Source organism: Mustela erminea, chromosome 5, assembly GCF_009829155.1.
Source record: "Mustela erminea isolate mMusErm1 chromosome 5, mMusErm1.Pri, whole genome shotgun sequence".
NCBI lineage: Eukaryota > Metazoa > Chordata > Mammalia > Carnivora > Mustelidae > Mustela > Mustela erminea.
Window position 1 is genome coordinate 22381331 of NC_045618.1, and position 19854 is coordinate 22401184.

At 56.5% G+C, this 19854-nt stretch overlaps 1 protein-coding gene across 2 annotated transcripts in view; it reads left to right on the top strand.

The window, feature by feature from the left end:
- Positions 1-413: 413 nt before the first annotated feature.
- KLF13 (Kruppel like factor 13) overlaps positions 414-19854 on the top strand; it is a 52297-nt gene continuing 32856 nt past the window's right edge. The window contains exons 1-2 of one of the 2 annotated variants that reach the window (XM_032342260.1): positions 414-1527; positions 2345-2631. In XM_032342260.1, coding sequence (XP_032198151.1) covers positions 936-1527; positions 2345-2613 — 861 coding nt within the window. In that variant the 5' untranslated portion in view covers positions 414-935 and the 3' untranslated portion in view covers positions 2614-2631. Of the gene's footprint in view, positions 1528-2344; positions 2632-19854 lie in introns of those variants that run through there. The other variant, XM_032342259.1, reaches the window with a different exon arrangement.

The following is a 19854-nucleotide window of genomic DNA, read 5'->3' on the forward strand; positions in this document are numbered from 1 at the left end:
GGACGGAGGGACAAAGGGGCGCCCTCCCAAGCGCTCGCTTCCACTCCAGGGTTCGAGGCTGTCACCGTACAGAACCCTGGCAAGAAAATGCCCCGCGGGCTCCCCGCTGCTAGGGGGGTGGGGTCGGGTGGGGTGGGGTGGGGAGCGGTCCCCGCGCAGCCACGCCCCGGCCCACCGCCCTCAGACGTCCTGCGTCAGCGTGCCCGGCTCTCGGCTCAAATTTCCGCTCCTCCTCCCGCGGGCCAAGAGGGCACGCCCATTGGCGAGCGCAGGCCCCCAGGCCGGGTCGGCCCCTCTGGCCGCCTGGATTGGTCCGACGGCCTACCGACGAACCAACGGCGTCAGCCCCTGTCCTAGGCCACGCCCCCTCCTCAGCCGCGGGCGCGCGACCGCTCTATCCTGATGATGCGCGCTCTGGGATCCCCCGCCCCCTCCGCGCGCGCAGTTCCCCGCGGCCGCCGCCGCCGCCTGTAACCTGCGCTGCCAGGATGTGGCTGGGGGCTGACGTCGGGTCCAGATGTGGCCCCGGCCCCGCCCACCCCCGGGGCCGGGCCGCCCACACCGAGCCGCGGCGCGCACGGCGGCTGTCCCGCCTGCCACAATGCGCGGCGAGGCTGCGGCCGCGACTTGGCGAGGTAGTCCCTAACGTCGCTGCTCGGCATCCTTAGGACAGGCCGCCCCTGACGCCGCGCGGGGACCCCACTGGCCCGCACCCTCCATGCGTTCACTCTTTGGTGCCCGGCCGGGCGGGCGCCTTGCGGACGCGGAGCCGCGCGGGTGACGGCAGAGGCGGCTGCGCGCCCAGCCCAGCCCGCGGAGAGGGCGCGCCGCGCCCCCGCCCCCCGCCCGCTCTCGTGAGGCCGTGGGTGCGGATGCGCCGCTGACGACTCGCAGCGACCAGCAGTGCCGCCGGCCCGCCGGCCGGAGCCCGCAGCATGGCAGCCGCCGCCTATGTGGACCACTTCGCCGCCGAGTGCCTCGTGTCCATGTCGAGCCGCGCGGTCGTGCACGGGCCGCGGGAGGGTCCGGAGCCCGGACCCGAGGGCGCGGCCACCGCTGTCGCCGCCACGCTGCCCCGCGTCGAGGAGCGCCGCGACGGCAAGGACAGTGCCTCGCTCTTCGTGGTGGCGCGGATCTTGGCGGACCTCAACCAGCAAGCGCCGGCGCCCGCCCCGGCGGAGCGCAGAGAGGGCGCCGCGGCCCGGAAGGCGAGGACCCCCTGCCGCCTGCCGCCAGCGCCGCCACCCGCCCCCGAGCCGGCCTCCCCTGGCGGTGAAGGTGGTGCGGCCGCGCCCCTCAGCCCCGCGTGGAGCGAGCCCGAGGCCGAGCTCGAGGCGGGGCTGGAGCCGGAGCGGGAGCCAGGGCCCGCGGGGAGCGGCGAACCCGGCCTCAGACAAAGGGGCCGGCGGGGCCGAAGTCGCGCCGACCTCGAGTCCCCGCAGAGAAAGCACAAGTGCCACTACGCGGGCTGCGAGAAAGTTTACGGGAAATCCTCGCACCTCAAGGCGCACCTGAGAACTCACACAGGTCAGTAGGGCCGCCCGGGCGCCCCGAGCGCGCGGACGGGGACAGCGCCAGCCACCGGGCCACGCCCCCGGAGCTGCCGGCGGGGCGGGAGGGGCGGTCGGGCGGGGAACGGTCGGGGCCTCGCCCCTTCCCCCGCCACACGGTCCAGTGGTCGGCCCCGCGCGCGGAGCGAGGCGGGTTCGGGAGCTGGGAGCCGGCGCCCGCCCGGCGACCGCGCCCCCGCCGGGCACGCCCCCTCCCTGGGCACTCTCGGGCGGGGCCGCGGGGGCGGATGTCGTCATCGGGGCTGCGGGCGTAGACCCCGCGGGGGGCGGGGGGGGTGCTGCGCGGGCAGGTGCGGGCGAGCTGGGTGGGGACCTCGCGTGCTGCTCCGGGAGCTGGGCGGCGGGGGCGCCCCGGGGCCGCGGGGGAGGGGTGTCCTGGCCCCGGCCCCTCCCCTGCCGGCCCCTCCCCCGCCGGCCTAGCGCGCTCTCGGGAGGGGAGGGGCCCGCCCGGCAGGGCCCGGCCCGGGCGAGCGGCGGGCGAAGTTCACGCGGGGACAGGGCTCCCTCCAGCCACTCGGCACATTCTTCGCTCTCCTCTTCCTGTAATTTTTCCAGCGTTCTAAGGTTTAATTTGTCGAAACCAGAGCCAGCAGCGGCCTAGGCGGGGGGCGGTCCGGGTTCTCCGCCGGAGGCTCTTTGTGGGAGCCCCGCCCATCCGGCCAGCGGGGGCGCGCCCGACCCGAGAGGGCTCTTAGGCCTGGGGGCGCTTTCTCCAGAAAGGAGCGCGCCCACTCCACTGCCGGTTCCAACGCGCCGCCCTCTTCTCTGCGCTGCTTTCACCTGCCAGGCGGCACCTGCACGGGGGACGGTCGGTCTCAGAGGACCATCGCCTGACCCCCGACCCCCGGGCAGCCCTCCCCTTCCCATGGGCCCGGAACCTCGTCGTTGGTTGTTTTTCGTTTTCTTAAACACAACGGTGGGATGCAACCTTTCTCTCCCAGTTTGGTTTAAAGAATTGTGTATTTTTCCTGGGCTCACGCCAACTCTTCTGTTACACTTAATTCTTCCACATTTGGACCAGGTTAAAAACCCGTATAAATAAAGTTGCCTTGTTACCAACGATTTAGACTTCACATTTATAAAACAGTACAGAAACTGGTTAAAAGACTGGCGTAAAAACGGCATTCCTCAAGACCCTGGAGCTAAAAGACCCCTTTCTCCTGGTAAATTTGGAACTGAGCTGTCCCAAGGTCTAAAGGTGTCAAGACCGGCGGATTTCAGACAAACCTTTACCACGGAGGCTGCCCCCGCGGTTTTGGTCACTTGCTGTGAGCGCCCTAAATCACGTGGCTGGTGGTGGGGTCGAGGGTGAAGGCGGGGCCATTTCTACTCATTCTGAGTCAGAATTAAGTGTGTGTGGACAGAGATGGGGGGTGGGGTTAGTGTAGGGATGGATGTTGGTTCAATTTAGGAACGTTATTGCAAGGGTGGGTGTGGCCGTAGGGGAGGGACCAAGCTAGGTTGGGATCCTGGAGCACCCAGATTACGGGGGCGGGGTCAGTGCGTGAGCTTGGCTCGAGGACCGATTTGGGGCGCAAGGTCCGTAGTGGACCGGTAATTTAAGGATTGGATACTTCGCAGCCTGCTTCACTGTGGCCTTCCAGCCGACTAGCGGGGGTCGAGAATTGCGGAGGGGCTGGCTGAGGGGCGGGGCTCGCTGGCGTGGGCGGAGCAGGCTTGGATGGGGGCCTGAGCTGGAGGATAGCTGGTGGGTTGGTTCACTCCCTAATTCAGGCTCCAGTGTCCCTGAGCGGGTCTCTTGGCGAGAGGATTAGAGGCGATGGGAAACCGGGTCTCCCCCAGTGGGTGGAACCCAGTCTCTCTGGGGTGATTTGAAACCCCAAACAGGCAAGAGAGGATGGAACGCACTCTGGCTGCAGTGTGCTGAGTCTAAGAGCAGGGAGCCAGCCTTGCCCTCCAAGTGTGTCCTACCTCCACAGCAGATGTAGACCTTCGAGTCAGGAATGTACAGGGTTCCTTTGGGGGCCTTGGAAATGTAGATTTCCAGGTCCCAGATATTGACCTCCCACTGAACACACAGTTTAAGTGGTGCCTCAGGTGAATCTGATTATGAACCAAGAGCCTGCCTCTTGAGGGTGTCTGGTTCAGCCTCTGGTGGAGGGCACCTCTAGGGAGCCCATTTCCAGCCTGTGCCCAGGTGTGCAGAACATAATTAGCTGGTGTTCATAGAGGGGAAGGGGGTAGCTCACCGGCTACTGTGGTGACTGAGAGGCCAGGCTACCCTGGAAAGACCTGAGCAGCAGACATTGGTTCTGAGGTTGCTGTGGTTTGGTTTGTGGGCTTCCAACAGCTTTCGTTGGGGGGGGGGTGGTCCCTGCTGGCAGTGGTTCAGGTCATGTCAGGCCTTTTACTCCACTAGGAACCACCACCACCACCCCACCCACCCATAGTGATTTTATGGCGGGGTGTGTGTGTGTGTGTGTGTGTGTGTGTGAATATCAAAACCACTTTAGCCAAGAAGGCAGTTCCCAGCTTGCTCTGTCTAGCCCTGTGGGCAAGGACAGGTCCCCAGACCTCCTTGCAGCTTGGTGATGTCTCCCCTGACCACTTGGAAGGTGTGGAAAATGAGGCTATGAGTTTGAGAACCCTTCGGGAAGTACAGGGCTGAGCCTTGACTCTAGGGAGACCCAGCCTTCCCTGACTCTGCTGTGGTCTCCCACCTACACTGCCTGTCCAACTGAATGCAAAAGAGCTGCCTGTCCTGGTGAGTCGTATGCCAGTTTCCTGGGGACTGATTACTCTGTTACATTAAGGTAATTGTTGATATTATAGCAAACATGTGATGAAACAAAGACGCTAAGGTTTTTGCAACTCAACACACTTTTTTTTTTTTTTTTAAAGCCACTTATTTGGCTAGTCAGAACTTCCCAGTCCAGATCTGGGAATTTGCTAAGTCTTGCCTTGGGGAATAGCAAGACCAGGAACATATTTTCTTGGAGGCTGAAGGGCTTTGATGTGAACATTCAGGACTTGCAGAAGGGAAGGCCTGGGGCCCTCTGAGGGCAGATCTTCCCTCTGAGCCAGCCAGGCCCTTCACCTGGAGATTCCTGCTTGTTGTCTGGAGTGGTGGGGCTTGGCAGGCCCCAGCAGAATGGTCACTCAGTCTTTCTTGGCAGAGATGCCTTGAATACATTCCTACCTATTTGTTTCCACAAAGAATTGTTTTCAGAATGCCTCTGTGCCCTGTTTTCCCTACAGCACGAGGAGCTAAAACATCCGATTGTGAGCTGCCTAGGCTGGGTCCATTTTAGCAACTCTGGGGGCCTGGCTGAAAAGGGGGATACTGTGCTGTACGCAGCTCCTCCCTCCTGCCTAACTCGGGAGAGACACATCCCTGGTTACCTGGCCCTTTTGGGGTAGGGGTGGAAGTAGAGTAAGATTGCCTTCTCTCAGCCATTTCCTGTAATAATTTGGGTGGGGTTAGTTTGAAGTTTATCTTGAGCCTCCAAACAAGGGATTTGATCATGAATGAGATTATCGGGGCAGGGTATTTAGGCTCCCTTCCCCAACACAAAGTCCGGCCCTAGAGCCTAGTTTCCAGCCACGTTGTTCTCCTGCCCCCCCCCCCCCCCCCCCCCCCCCCCCCGCAGGTGCCTTCCAGCGCAGCCGCCTTGGACCAGCAGCCTGCCGGGTAGAGTGTGAGCCACTTTAGCTCTCCTTCACCCCGGGCAAAGCCAGGCTGGCACAGAGCCAGCACTTTGTTCAGGATACAGGCAGGCTGGCAGTTCCCATCCCTGCTCCCGCATGGTCCTAGCCTGCCAGGGGGCCTAGTTGTGAAATTCTTCAAACAACACATAAGCGTGTAGACAGAACGTGCCAGCCTTCCCCTCCTCTGGCTAACCACCCTCCCCACGTGTTGGTGTATCCCTTTCCAGGCCCTTGTAACGGATTTATGTTATGCATGCACATGCAGACATTTGAAAAGTACACATGCAGGATCCTAGCAAATACATTCTACCACAGGATTCTGTTGTGTGCTTGTTTAACGAGGCACCTTCGTTCTTTTTCCTGCCTGCGCAGTACTCCACGTGGCTGCACGGTCCACAACCTGTGAACCCCTCATCTGCTGGAAGGATACTGCAATGCCTTTCCTGTGTTCTGCTGTTTCGTGCCTGTAGCAGTGGACTCTGGTGTGGGCGTGGGTGCAGGGGAGCTGGCATTTCTGTAAGATCGAGCCTTGGCAGTGTTACTGACCGTAGTGTAGACGGTATTTCAAAGCACTGTGGAGTTTCTCTGTTGACTTAAAAGACACATTATGTTTTTAAAGGAAATAGCACATTATGTTTTTAAAGGAAATAGATGGAGGTCTTGGTCTCCCCAGTACTGAGGTTCCTGCTGTGTTGCTGCCCTTTTTTTTTTTTTAAACTTCTCCCAGTTCTCCTTTTGCACGTGTGAGATCGTCATATTGAGAACACTTTAGAACAACACGAACAAAACAGCCATTACTCTCACGCCTCATGCCCTCCCACCATCTTTACTTGGCTTACCCTGTGGCCCCAGCCGGGTCAGGTGTGTGCACCCCACCCCCCACCCCTGTGCCTCCTGGCTTGTTGGCACTGGGCACGGGGCTGGGGTGATGCTATTTGAAACTCTCCATTCTCTGGCTAAAAGAGGGCTGGAGCCCCTCCCGTGTGAACCAGCCACTAGCACCACACTTGAGTGAGCAGAGGTCCTGCGTGTGGGGCGTCAGATCTGGAACACAACAGAGGTGGGGCCCTGCCCCTTCAGAGGAGGTGCTCTGAAGCCGGCTTACCGAACCCAGCTCGCAGCAGCCCAGACACAGTGAGGGCCCGTTTGCTCTGACCTCGCTCTGAATCCAGTTGGTCGTTGGGTTCCTAGACGTAGCAAATCGAAAGGGGAAGAGGGAGATGTGTTGATAGCAGCTACAAGTGAGGAAGGAAAGAAACCAACGAGGTATTAGTATGTGTTCATCTGTATCTGCTTGCGTCCTTAAGTATATAACTTGAGAGGCCCATCAAAACCAAACAGAGCTGAAACACAGGTGGGGCTGTCAGTGCAGGGGTGTCACGCTCCCCAGCAGTCCCCAAGGCCTGTATTCTGTCATAACTGTTATTTAATAACAGTGATCTTGAGGTATCAGGACACCGTTAATGTGTGTCTGGTCTGTGCTTTAGGGAAGCAGTTAAGCTACTTTTTGAAATGAAAACTTCTAGAAGGTTGCACTCATCTCTCAGAGTTGTATCTAATGCTTGTGGACTGCCTGCTTGGGGCAGGCATGGTTCCGTCTGCATTCGTCTCCAGTAAGCAGTTTCACCTTCCCAAGGACCCTTTGAAAAAGGCACTGCTGTTGTGACTAGTCTTCAGTACAGATGCCAGGGCTCTGATGGGTTAAGAGATCTGCCCAAGGTCGCACAGCAAATGAGGGGGGAGCTGAGGTTTGTGCACTGTGGGCACTGCTGAGTTTAGGTACCCACCGCCATGCCCAACTGCGACTCTTGTCTGGACCTGCGTTCTGGGGCATAACAGGTGGGCAGTGCCTCAGGGGATTAGAAGCCTGTGTGTCGCCAGCATGCTGCTCCCCCCAGCCCCCAAATTCTTACTCTGAAATACAGTGAACACTCAGACATTCTCGCAGACTCATTGGTTAAATATTTTGTCACCTTTTCTTTATCATTTTTTTCCCCTTCCTCCTCTTTTTTCCTCTAAGTACTGTATCTTGTCCCTTCCCTGTCTCTTCTCTGTCTTTAAATAGTATGTGTTATGTAACATACAGTCCATATTCAGTTTCCCTAATGATTCCCAAAATGTCCCTTATAGGATGCGGGATCCAGTTAATCACACATGGCGTTTGGTCGGCCTCTTCAGTTTCCTGCTGTCTGAAGGAGTCCCCTATCTTGCAAGCCTTTTGTTGCTTTGGCATTTTAGGGCTGCAGGCCAGTCGTCTTGTAGAATATCCTACAGTCTGGGTTTGTCTGGTTGCTTCCCCTGATTACATGCAGCTTAAACAGACTTTGGTCGAAAAGGAGACAGGGTAGTGTTGGGCATGTACCACTGTGGGAGCAGGTGATGTCAGGTCACCTGGTTGCTGGATCACATCTGTGGTTAAGGCAGTGTCTGCTGGCTTTCTTCTTTATAAAGGGACATTCTTCTCTTGATAATAGGTAACTCTTAGGGTGACACTTTGATACTGGGTTTTGGGAGGATTAGGGTGCTGCTGGGCTTGTGTGTATATCTGGGTGCCTGGTCACCTTCATTCAACCTCCTTCAATCTGGTGCATCTGGGAGGTTTGTGCTGCTTCTTCCAACTTCCTTGACTGGACAAGCACTGGGGTTTCTGGGTCCCACTGTTGGGAGCCCTTTTAAAGTCAAAGGATAGCTCAACCAAGTTCTAGGTGCTCTCCCTTCCCAGACAAACAACACGCCCTAATTTTACTTCGAATGAAAATGTTTCCAGGGGCACCTGGGTGGCTCAGTGGGTTAAAGCCTCTGCCTTTGGCTCAGGTCAGGATCCCAGGGTCCTGGAATCGGCAGGGAGCCTGCTTCCCCCTCTCTCTGCCTACTTGTGATCTGTCTGTCAAATAAATAAATAAATAAATAAAATCTTAAAAAAAAGAAAGAAAATGTTTCCAGATGGTATTTATAGCCTTTGTTTTGTTTTGTTTTGTTTGTTTGTTTTTCATTTAGCCCACCAGCACCCTGGCTTTGTGGCCACAGGTGACCCATCCTCCAGGCCTGGGTGGGGCCTGTAGCCAGTGATACCCTCAAGGTCCTGGTGGGTCTCTGCTTGCTTTCCAGAAAAAACAAATACTGATCTAAGTCCACACACCTTAGTCTGTCTTACTTCCCTTTCATAGCCCCAAGTGGGATTATTTCTTGAGAAGTCAGCTTCCCATAAAAATGGACTTAGACTTTGGAGTGTTCTCTCCAGTTTGGCAGTTTTGAAGGAGCTGCCATGGCAGGACTGGGATGGGAGGGTGTTGGGCGTTTGGCTGCCAGGGCCCAGGGTGGGACCCTGAGCTCGGAAGGCCTTGGCCCCTGCTCTAGGTCAGTGTAATGGAGATTCAAATGCTAACTTTTTACTTTGTTGGCAGTGATTTGACACTAGGCACTTGATGTAAGAAAAGCTCTGCCATTTGGCTACACACACACACACACACACACACACACACACACACGCTATCCTGTTTATTGTTGTGTTCAAACCTAGAACATGTTTATATGGGACGTGTGATCCTGTGATTCTGGTTTGTTTATTCACTTTGACCTTAGGGTCACTCTGAACCCTATCTTCCAGCATCTGTGGGTCAACCAAGGCTTCTTGGAGGCATTGGAGTTCCCTCAGCTGAAAGGAGGTGGTGGTATAGAGACGGATTGTCTGCCTTACTGACCCTCCTGCCACTTTCAGTGCCCCAGCACTGATGTGCCGTACCCCCAGCTCCTGTTCCCTTCCAACCCACGGCCTGGGTGTCATCCCTGTTTGCTGTTGCTTGTTGTGTGCATGGTGGGAGCAAGTAGCCTTGCTCAGTCCATAGTTTTAACTAACATCATTCTGGACAGACAGAACAGAGGGTACGGATTGTATTTTTTTTTTGTGTTGTTTGGTTGGTTGGGTTTTTTTTTTGCGGGGGGGATCTGTTATTATTCTCCTTTTTTGAAGTTCATCACACAAACACACTTGCTAACCAGGAACTTGGCCATACTCCGTGGTGATTGGCCAGTCTGTCCCAAGGTGACCTGCTTGGAAGAGCACTGAGGCTTGATGCCTCAGATTAAATGTCCCTGTGCTGCTGCGCCTGGGGCATGGCCTTCCCTGCATGGGTGGGTGACCCATGGTCCCTGAGCACAGGGCACAAGCTGGTCTCCTTGGAGTTAGAGCCCAGGGTACATCATGGAAGAGCTTTGCAAGGATTGGGGGCCCAAATAAAAATCACTTACCAGAGAGCACGTGGCTTGGCTCCCGCATTGGGCTCCTGTCCCAGGAGCTTCTGAAGGTGGAGTTCTGGCACATGCCTGTGTCCTGCAAACACCAGCCAACTGGAAGGAAGCTTGGGAATGGAGAGAAGATGAAGTGGGCTCATAGGAGCTCAGGAGGCTTATTGCTCCCCACCCAGGACTGCCACAGAGACATGGAGGGACATAAGCAAGGTGATGGCCAGGCAGCTTGGCCCATGGTCAAGGACCCAGGTTGGGGCCTCCTGACACTCTTGAATTAGGTAGACCTGAGCTCATTCTCCTGGAGTAGAATAGGTTCTATCATATAGAGAGGAATTTCCACCCCCGTGAACTCCTCTGAGCTTTTACACTTGTCTTTAACTCTCTTTAATGGTAAACATGTTCACACAGAGAGGGTAAAGGGAACTTGATTTGAGGCTAGGGGTAGAAGTTAGTTAATGGCAGATGAAGAGTAGAGGTTTTTGCAAGGAGGTGTTGGGAAAGAGAGGAAACAGAAGAGGCTTAGAGCTCTGCCCTTTGTGGGGAGAGGAGCGGGGGCCCAGGAACCTAGGTGTGTTCTTGGCACCCAGTGATGCTTTGCCTGGGCCATTCGTTGGGCTGGTTGTTCAAATCCATGTCTGGAATCAGGGGAAGGGTCTGGACACTGGGTGTTGGCACCATGGGTGCACCTCAGACATCTTCCCAGTAACAAACTTCAACATATTTTCATTGAAAGAGAAATAGTAAATATGAGCGAATTGCATAGTTGCCATTGTAGCAAGTGTTGGGCAGTCTAGCTCCTTAGCAGTCTCTCCATTGTCTTAGTTAAGCACTCCGCAGTCGGCTTCCCTGACTTGCTGCCTGTTGTCCTCATTCCTCCGACCAGCCGTGTCTGGTGTGTCCTCTGGTCACTGGTGTCCCCTGCCCTGGGCCCCAGCCCCAGTGGTCTCCTAGCAGGCGTGCCGAATGGCCTTGGTAGGGTCAGTGGGGACTCAGGCCCTGGAGACGCCATGCATAGGTCCCCTCTGATTCCTCCCAGAGATCTTGCCTGCCTCCTCTGACAGGCTCACACCCTGGATTTCCATCTGGATCTCTGGACCCTGTGGTGGGAGACGCAGCCCCTCCCAGCAGCGTGTGAGGGTCCACAGGGACTCCGGCTCCTTGCTGCCCTGTGTGCTGAGGGCGGTTCCCAAGGCTTCCTCATCTTTTCCAGGATACCCCTTTGTGGCTGCTTGCGTGGCACTTCCTGCTTTCTAAAATTACTTTGCTGCTTGGCTTTATGCATCAGGGGCTCTCAGGAGGGTCTGAGGGGCTTTGCAAGACACTGGCTTTTATTGTGATGAAATGTAGTCTCGGCATTTTTGTGCCATGCCCTCTTTGTGGAGGGTCCGTGGTCCCGCGACAGGCATCTGCCATCATGGGCATCCGTGGTGAGCACGAAGGTGGTTGTCCTGAGTTACTGTCAGGCCTCTGGGTCTTGCAGAAAATTCAGCCTCAGCTTCTTTGAGGTTCTGATTTGAAGCTGTCTTTCCCTAATGATTGGTGGGTATTTCATGTTAGCATTTTGCTCACTTGCCTCATTCTAAAGTGTACTAACTTTGGTCTTCTAAAACTTCTACTTTCCTTTCCCTTTCCCTGATCTCACTCATCTCCTTGAATATGAGCTGAGCATTTAAACTCCTTCCCATACCCAGGCCCTCCTGTCCCACATTCAGCATCACATATGGCCCCGGAAGACATATTCATGTGTGTGTGTGTGTGTGCATGCGTGTGCACTGTCAGCCGCCTGCTAAAGCTCAGGGGATTGTTCGTTTGGAAGTAAGCCAGTCACAGGGCATCTGGCCGGGTGGCACAGGCTGCCTCGGGGATGGCTTTTTCTCCATGACCCCCAGTAGGGCTGTTTTACATCCAGGCTGGTGCCTTATAAGAGCACAGAAGGAAGGAGCAGTGCATGCTGGGCAGGTCTGGCCTTCAGGGTAGAGTGGGTTTCCTGGAGCCCAGCTGAAGCGCGTGCATTCCTGGTCCCTGATGAAGTCCTCCTTCTCAAGCCATTCTGCCCTTGACCTTTTCCACTGGGGCAGGTAGCCTGGTATAGGGGCCTGGCTGAGGCCAGGGGAATGAAAGCTCTTTAGCTACCCAGCTAAGTGTGCAGCCCCATGTGCCCTCATTTCTTATGCTGTCTTCCTCCCCCTTCCTCCTCCTCCTTCCCTTCCCTAGTCTTCCTCTCCCTTCTCCTGTCCCCCTCCTGCTCTCCCTTCCCTTCCCTTCCTCCTGCCCCCTTCCCCTTAGTCCAGCCCCCCTCCCTTCGCTAGTCTTCCTCTCCCTTCTCCGCTTCTCTTACCCTTTCTCCTCCTCCTCCTCCCTCTTTCCTGACACCTTCCCTCCCTCCCTTCCCTTCCCTTCCTCCTTCCCCCTCCTCCATCTCTCCCTTCTTTCCCCTTCCACCTCTTCTCCTTTCCCTCCCCCTTCTCCTCCTCCCCCTTCTCCTCACCTTCCTTGCACCCTAGGATATAAGCACATTTTTAATCTGTCTTCAGGGGTTTCCAGCCCACAGGACTAAGACTGGAGGTGTGCTGGGGAGTAGGGCCCTGGGGGCTTGAGAGCTGTTGAAGACGCCTCTCCTTGGTGCTGTAGCTCTGGCCCTTCCCAGTGTGTTAGCCCGGTGGGCTGTTCCTGGGCAGACAGCCTCCTCCTACAAACTGGGAGGTAAACACTGGGTCACCTCGGCAACTGGCAGAGCTGGGGCTCAAAGTGCTTGTGGTGAGAGTTCTCATTGTCTCAAGTTTCTGGGATGCTGCTCTGTTTTGATTTTTTTTCTTTAATTAGCTGGAGTGACTAAGATACCAAAATGCCTGACCCGGTTCCTATAATTTCTTAATAAACCTTTATATTCCGTTTATAGGAGGAATGTTCCTTCCAGTGATTCATTGACTTTTTCTTTTAAACTGTGGCGAGGCAGGGCGGGGGTGGCACCGAGGGCCCCCACTGCAGACAGCTGGCTGGGCCACAGGCGGGGAGCACTGGCAGGGGTCCAGGCACCAGGAGCACTTACGTAAACACCACACCAGGATTGTATTGGCTTTGAGGTTGAGTAAGTTCCATGGAAAATTTGGGGGAGATGCCTCTTAACTCGGGGTGTTCGGATGCCTATAACTGGAGCTTCTGGAAGCCATCTGACAGACCCTGAAGTCTTTCTGAGCCCCAGCAGTGCTCTTTCCACCTGGGACGGAATTCTCGTGGGAGGCCATCCTGTGAACTAGTTTTACACCTCAGGACCAGGTGATGCCCTGGTGCTTGCTGTTAAACAGTAACTGCCATGTAGGAAGCTTGGGGTGGCTGAGCCAGGTCATGCCTCCAGCTGGCTGTCCCAGGGAGGACCTGCGAAAGGGCTTCTGGGCCAGGCAGCACCTGGGGGGGTGAAGTATCCTTTAAGCAACCTTATAGTTGACACCCAGCCAGGGATCCAGGGTCCCCTCTTCATTGAAGGGCCTCTTGGTGCCCTTCTATCTACACAGACAGGCTGAATTCTTGCTGACTTAGGCATGGCTGCCCTGAGGCCGCTCTGTCTTCTTCACAGCCAGCGCCCTGTGTATACCTGTGTCGAGAGCAGGGGCCGTTGCAGTCACCATGGGGGGACAGTTCCCCCAGCCCCCAAACTGAAAGAAATGTCTCTGTTGGTTGCATTTATTTTGTGGTGAGTCTCTGGTGTTACCAGTTCTTGCCCTGTGCCTTTCAGCTTCTCCAGATTTTTCTGTCAAGTGCTGGGCAGCCTCCTTACCTGGGTGGGCACTGAGAAGACTTCTTGTCACCCTTTCTCCCTTTTTCTAAGAGACCCTTTTCGAGGCTATGTGCAGAATTTGATTTTTTTTTTTTTGTGAAGAATGTATTTTTTTTTTTTTATAAAGTTGGTGAAAAGACACAAATTAAAGGTATTAAACTGTGTGAAAAGTGTTGGAAGTCCAAAGTCCTAATCCATTTGGGAGTTTTGTCAAAAACCCAGTGTCTCTGTGCACTCTGTAAGCCCTGCCTAACAACCTGGGCTTTGGACCTGGAGCCCCAGCCCAGAGCCCCAGCCCAGTGCCGCGCTCTCCTCCCCACTGTGCTGAAGTTGCCGTGTTCCAGGCAGCTCTCCTGGAGCCTCTCTGTTTTTATGGGAGAAAGTCCTTTTTGCCTGATACACTTTGTCATTTGAACAGAGAGACAAAATGGTGTGTTGTCGAGGACTGGGGTGGAGGGGCTTTGGAGCGAGGACAGACTGAGCCTCGGGCTGGTGTTCTTCTGTGGAAAGCAGGTCGGGGCGTGCTGACCCGGAGCGGGAGGCAAGTGTGCCCTGCTCCAGGGGCCTGGTGGGAGGTGTGCGAGTGGCGTGGCCTGTGCCCTGTGAAGGTGTTGTGTGCCGGTGGCTTTTGCACATGTCTGGGTGGGGTGTGGGTGTGTCTGTGTTTAACCTGCTGGAACAGAACTTCATCCACTGCCCCTGAGTGACCATTTTTGCTGCCTTCTCTTTTGGACAAAAAACAACAACAACAACAGACAATTTAGAACTCCTTTTTTGAAGCTGGTGCCAGCTCGTACCTCCACCCTCCGGCCCCCTGTGGAGGGCCCCAGGCCAGAAAATGCCCATTTTGGCAGTGGGAGGATGAAGCCGGAGCCTGGCCATGGAAAGCCAGTGTAGCTGGGAGGTTCTGGGAGCATCTTGTTGCTATGGAGACCTGCTGCTGGGGGAGCTGCGCTCAGCCTGGGGAGTAGCAGCCGGGATCTCAGGTGTGCCTCATCTGTTACCAGGTGACGGAGCCCTCCCAGGCCCCAGCCAGCTGCACCAGGCCTGACGGTTTTTAAGGCTCAGAAACAGCTGGCCTGGGACCTTGAGGTGACCCCGTCGTTGGTCACCAGAGCAGCTCCGGTGGGCTCCAGCAGAGATGGGCACCCGGCTGGCAGCTCCTCCCCTTCGCAGGGTCGGTCTAGTGGTGACAGGTGCGGTGCCAGCCCTGCCAGGCGACTCCACCCCTGTGGAAGTGGAAGGACTTCCTGAGTCTGTGCAGTCTTTGGAGGAGGTTGCCCACCCCTCGGGGAGGCCCCGGTGCTGGGATGGAAGAGTTTGGTGACCGGCCGCCCAGCTCTGCGGCCCGGGAGCAGCAGAGACTGTGTTTGCCGGGGGCCTGTTTCACCCCAAGTTCGGAGCGACTCCTCAAGGGGAGGGCACAGGGCTCCACTGTCAGGTGGCTGGGAATCCCACTCGGGACTTACATTTGCTATTTTTGTAACTTTCCTGGGCTTCTCTGCTTTCAGCATGCAGTCTACTTGTTTGCAGGAGTGATTGCTTTCGTGAGCTTTGGGCCATCTGTGGATTTTCCCCCCTTTCTTTTCTTTCTTTTTTTGAGGGGAAGGGGGACAGTTTGCTAGATATGAGAATTGTTTCCTAAAGGGAAGCATAAAAGCGTTCTTGAGGCTGGGTTTTCAGCTTTCGGACCACAGTTTCGTACTCCTTTCCTGCTTGCTTTTCATCTCCGTCTGAGTGTGTTTGGCATCGAGATGCTTCCTGTGTGGTCTGAGGCGAATATTTTGAATGAATATAAGGACTAAGGGCATCACTTCTGAGGTGACACCTGGGCACCAGCCTGGCCTTCCTTCCTCTCTCCTGGTACCTCGCTGTTCTGGAAGGTATTTATGAATGTTGGGTAGGGGCAGGGGCTCCCCGGTCTCCCGCGGACTGGCGCCTCTGCTCTGCCAGGAGAGGCCACTGGGGGCCTGGGCTGTTGCTGTGCCCTGCTCGTGGGGTAGGCTGTGTCCCTTGCGTGCTGAGCACTGGGGCTGTGGTGAGCCCCCTGAGCTGGGCATGCCCCCAGCCCTGCACAGGATGGTTCAGGTGTCTCAGGTGTAGTTGCTACAGGTGTCCCCTCGACATCTCCCCTGGGGAGAAACAGTCCCAGGTCTGTGATGGCCACATTTGGGTGTTCTTGGAAGTGCAGAGACAATCGTGCCCCTGTCCTTCTCATGGGGCGCAGGGGCAAAAGCCAGGGCTGTCAGTGCAGAAAGGTGGGCAGGTGCAGCCTCCAGTAGGGATTCCCGCAGGCTGCTCCCAGCGTGGAGAAGACCAGAAGGCTAGAGAGGTGTCCAGCCTTCTGTGCGGCCCACAATGGGGAGGCATGTCAGCTGGTGGGTGGCCTGAGCATTCATGGGCTCTCGCAGGGCCATGTGACCACCTGTGCTAGCCACATCCTGGGCCACAGGAGTGCAAATGGGGTTGTCATATGTTAGGGGACCATTTCCAGCCACAAGGAAATGACCTGGGAAACTTTTCTGCTTACATTGTCCATTATCAAGAGGGCCAGCCCTGGGTGCTCAGCATGCCCTCTGGGATTTGGATGTTCTGACTCTGGACTGCCTTGACTCCTTGGAAGACAGCCTTGCAAAAGCCAGGTAGAAATCCCAACGGCACCTTGAGCTCCCAGGCACAGAGTGTTGGTGTCTCCTGTTCCTGAACCAGTTTGGGAAGGGCCTTAGGAGTCAGCCTTCTCAGTTTTTCTGGAGGGCAGAGTCGCCTTTCTTGGGCTCCTGCCCAGCTCCGAGGTGCTCCATGTGCTTGTCCTGCTTTTGTGTCTCTTCATGGGGAGATATCTTACTGTTGCCCCTCCCTGTGCTGTACCTCCTTTCCCTCTGGGTACGTTTTTTGTAATAGTGTGTCTCCCTCCTCCCAGTGAAACAGGTCACACCAAGCAGAGCAACAGGCCCATGCCTACTCAGTAACTACTTGTGGCACAAATGGCTGGGTCTTGGGGATGACACTGATCTTGGGGGATGCTCCCTGCTCTAATGTTTGTGTCCCCTGAGATTCTCAGGTTAAATTCTAATGCCCTGTGTGTTGATACTTGGCAGTTGGGCTTTGGGGAGGTGATTAGGTCCTGAGATCTCATGAATGTGATTATTGCCCTTGTCCATTGCCCCTTCTTCCTCGTAAGGACACAGTGAGAAGGCATCAGCTAGGAACCAAGGGAGAGGGCCCTCCCCAGAGCCCAACCATGCTGGAGCCTTGATCTTGGCCTTCCTATCCTAGAACTGTGAGAAATACATTTCTGTTCTTCTAAGAAATCCTGATGGTGTTACTTGGTGGCAGATTGAGCAAACTAAGACACTCCCCAAGCCCTTTGGGCAAATACCCCAATACTTCCCCAGCTATCTCAGGTTAGCGCCTGGTACCCGTGCAGCCCGGAGCCCTTCCCTCCAGCTCCAGAGGTGGGACTTACTCTCCCAACCCTGTTCATACAGGTGGGGGCACCCTCAGATCTGTCCTGACAACAGCCTGTACCTCGAGGCCGGATGGTACTTGGCCTCACCCCTCACTTGGCGCAGGGCTGGGGTGTCAGCAGAGCAGTCTCCTAAGTGTCAGCATCACTCCCTTCACCTGAATTTGCAGGCTGTTCCACTTGAAATGGGTGGTGGCTCAGAATTTTCCATGCCCCTCCAGTTGGCTGGGGTTCCAGGGTGGGGGTTGAGGGTGTTGGGAGCAAGGCCAGGACCCAGCAAAGGCCCAGATACTCACCAGACATGGTTCCTCAGTATCCGAGCTGGTGACCTTTCTCGTGGGGTGGCCTGCTCTTGTCCCACTGTCATGGGCTGGATCCATGGTGGGGTGAGGGGTCATCCCCTTCTCAGGAGGCTGGCCTGAGGGGTCTGTTGACCCCAGTGATAAGGGAGAACACTTCGAGGTCTGGGCTGTCATTCCACACCCTTCCCCAGGGCCAAACATGGTGGTCACAGGATTTGTCCTAAGAATGTGGGGAATGAGTCCTGGTCCTTGAGCTTATAGGGGTTTGTTTGTTTGTTTTCCCTAAAAGCTGCAGAATATTTCCTTCAACCAAATCCCATGGTTTCCAGTGTGGAATGGAGCTGGGGAGGATTGCTTGTAGGGGCTGGAGGGGTTTTGGCTATGGCGCCTTTTATCACTGAGTACTCTGGGTCACTCTCCACATACCCCTCAACGAGGTTGGCTGTGTTGTCCCTAGGCTAGCATAGGTCCTGCTTCTGTACTTCAATGATTTGGAGGGGAAGAAAGTGGATGAATGGGGTTCAACCCCCAAGGCTGCAGGCTAGGTACAGGCTAACCCTTGGGGCTGGGTGAGGGAGGTGGACCCTCAGAGTCTGGGGTGGGTAACTTTTGGGGTCTGTGGTCACTGTTCTCTCACCTTTCAGAAGGTTGCCACCCTGGCTGCCCAGGCTTTAGTCAAGGGTGGTTGGGTTTAGGGCTCTTTGGGGTCTAGCAAGCAGAACTAGTGATGACACCCTGGCCCCAGCAAGGGGCAGACAGGAGGTACACCAGGTCCCAAGAGAGTGGTCAACAGGGTCTTAACCCACCCTGCAGGCTGGCTGAGTGGCACTGGGCTCTCAGGAGTGGGGATAAAAGGTGGTCAGGGGTCAAGGTGATGGGCTGGCAGGTGTGGGAGTGGGCTCGTTCCAGCCAGTGGCACACCCTGGACTGGTGTGTAAAGCTGCATTTGTGGGGTGTCAGCAGACAGTGTTGGGGTGAGGGATGTGGGGCATGGGATTTGTCCATCATTCCCTGAGTGCCTCAAGGGTCCTGGCTCCAGTTGGTGCTTCTGCCCCTTGAGGGAAAGACTCGGTGTCTGTGAGGCCAGTGCCACATGGCCCTACCCCTGTGCTGCTCTGGGCCTGGGTTGGGGGGGGGTCTGTATCCCTCACTCCAACCCTCCTTTACCCTGGATGCTCCACCCATCCCACTCAGCCAGGTCTGTCCCTCCTTCACATGCCTTCTCAGAAGGCCCGGGGCGGGGGGGCGGTGGTGGTGGTGGTGGTGCAGATCCAGGCCCGAGTGAGCACTGTCTGCCCAGCAGTGTGTGACGGGGTGTGTGTGTGTGTGTGTGTGTGTGTGTCGCACACAGGAAGTGAGTGTGAGGAGAGCCGGAGCAGTGAGCTGCCCCTGTGGCCTCCTTTCACTGGGGACTGGCAGTGCCCCACCTAGCTGGCATGCTGTGCCCAGGGGTGTCATCACAGAGATGCCAGGCTAGGTCTCCTGCGGCCTGAGGTTGCCGTGCCCAGTTGTGCCAGCGCACTGTCTCCGGGACCAGGGGTGAACCTCCCTGTCACAGGACTGACCACAGCAGTGCTGGGCCAGCGCCCAGTTCTCTGCCCCAGGGTGTCTGCTCAGCCAACCTGGTGGAAGGTTTTCAAATGTTTCTAGCCACGTGAAATCCCGTTCACACCACCCATGTACAATGGGCCAACCTCGCTGGGTTCTCTAGCTGCTCCCCCCACCCCGCTCCCACCAGCTCATTGTTTCTGCTGCCCCCTGGGTAAGGTTTCCCAGCACTGGCAGTGATGACACATCAGCTTGCTCTGATCCCGGTTCTGAAGGAGAAGTACCAGAGGGCAGACATGTCCCAGGACATCCCCAGAACGCAGATGGAGCTTGTGCACAGAGGGACTAGGACACCTGAGTTCCTGTGTGTGTGCCCAGTGTGAGCCCTGGTCCTGGCACATGCCCCCATTTGCCCAGTGCCTCTCATGAGTCTCCGGTCTATCCCCATGGGAATCCAGGCCTGCTCTGCAGGGAATACTACTAGGTCTATGGTTTTGACTCTCTTGTCTCTGGGAAGATCACCCAACCCTAGTTCCCAGAAAGCTCCCTCATCTTTTCTCTGAAACTTGGAGCTTTCGCTCCCTACCCCCTGAGTCAGGAACAGAGCTGTCCTCAGCAGGCCCTTCACTTTGCCAGCCTGGGCCTGGGCCATCCCTCCTGGCTCCGGGAAGCCTGCACATGAGGCCCTGCTCTGGCCTTTCCCCAGTCGTGGCGTGGCTCCTTGTTGTCTCCCACAGGCCTGCACCCTGTGCTCCTACATCCCCATCCCGCCCGTGACGCCATGCCACCTTTCCTTTCTCTTCCTTCTCCTCAGGTCCTTCCTGGTCTCCTGGCCTCTCAGGGTCTCCGGGGCTCCCAGGCTAGGGGCTTCCTCCCCCACAACCACAGCCTCTGCTCTGGGGTGGGCCTCCCATGAGGCAGTGACCTGCTTTGTCACAGCGGTTCACTTCCGTACCTTCTTTTCTCTTTCAAAGGCATCATCTTCAACTGGAAGAAGAAATGAAAACACCACCTGTGCCTCAGAACCATGCAGTTTCTAGACAGGGATGTGCCAGGCACTCGGTAGCTGGGCCTGGCGCATCACTGCCCTCCCCTCGGCACTGCACTCCCACCCGGTGCGGTCAGGGTTTGGAGTCAGCGGCCAGGTGGCTGAGGTCAGGGAAGTGCAGACTGGGGTGGTGGTTTGGGTGGGTGGCAGGGGAGGGGGGCCAGCCTGAAGAGTCAAGCACAGAGGGGCTCTGGGTAGGAATCTCAGGTCCCTTGGTCATTGGCCTT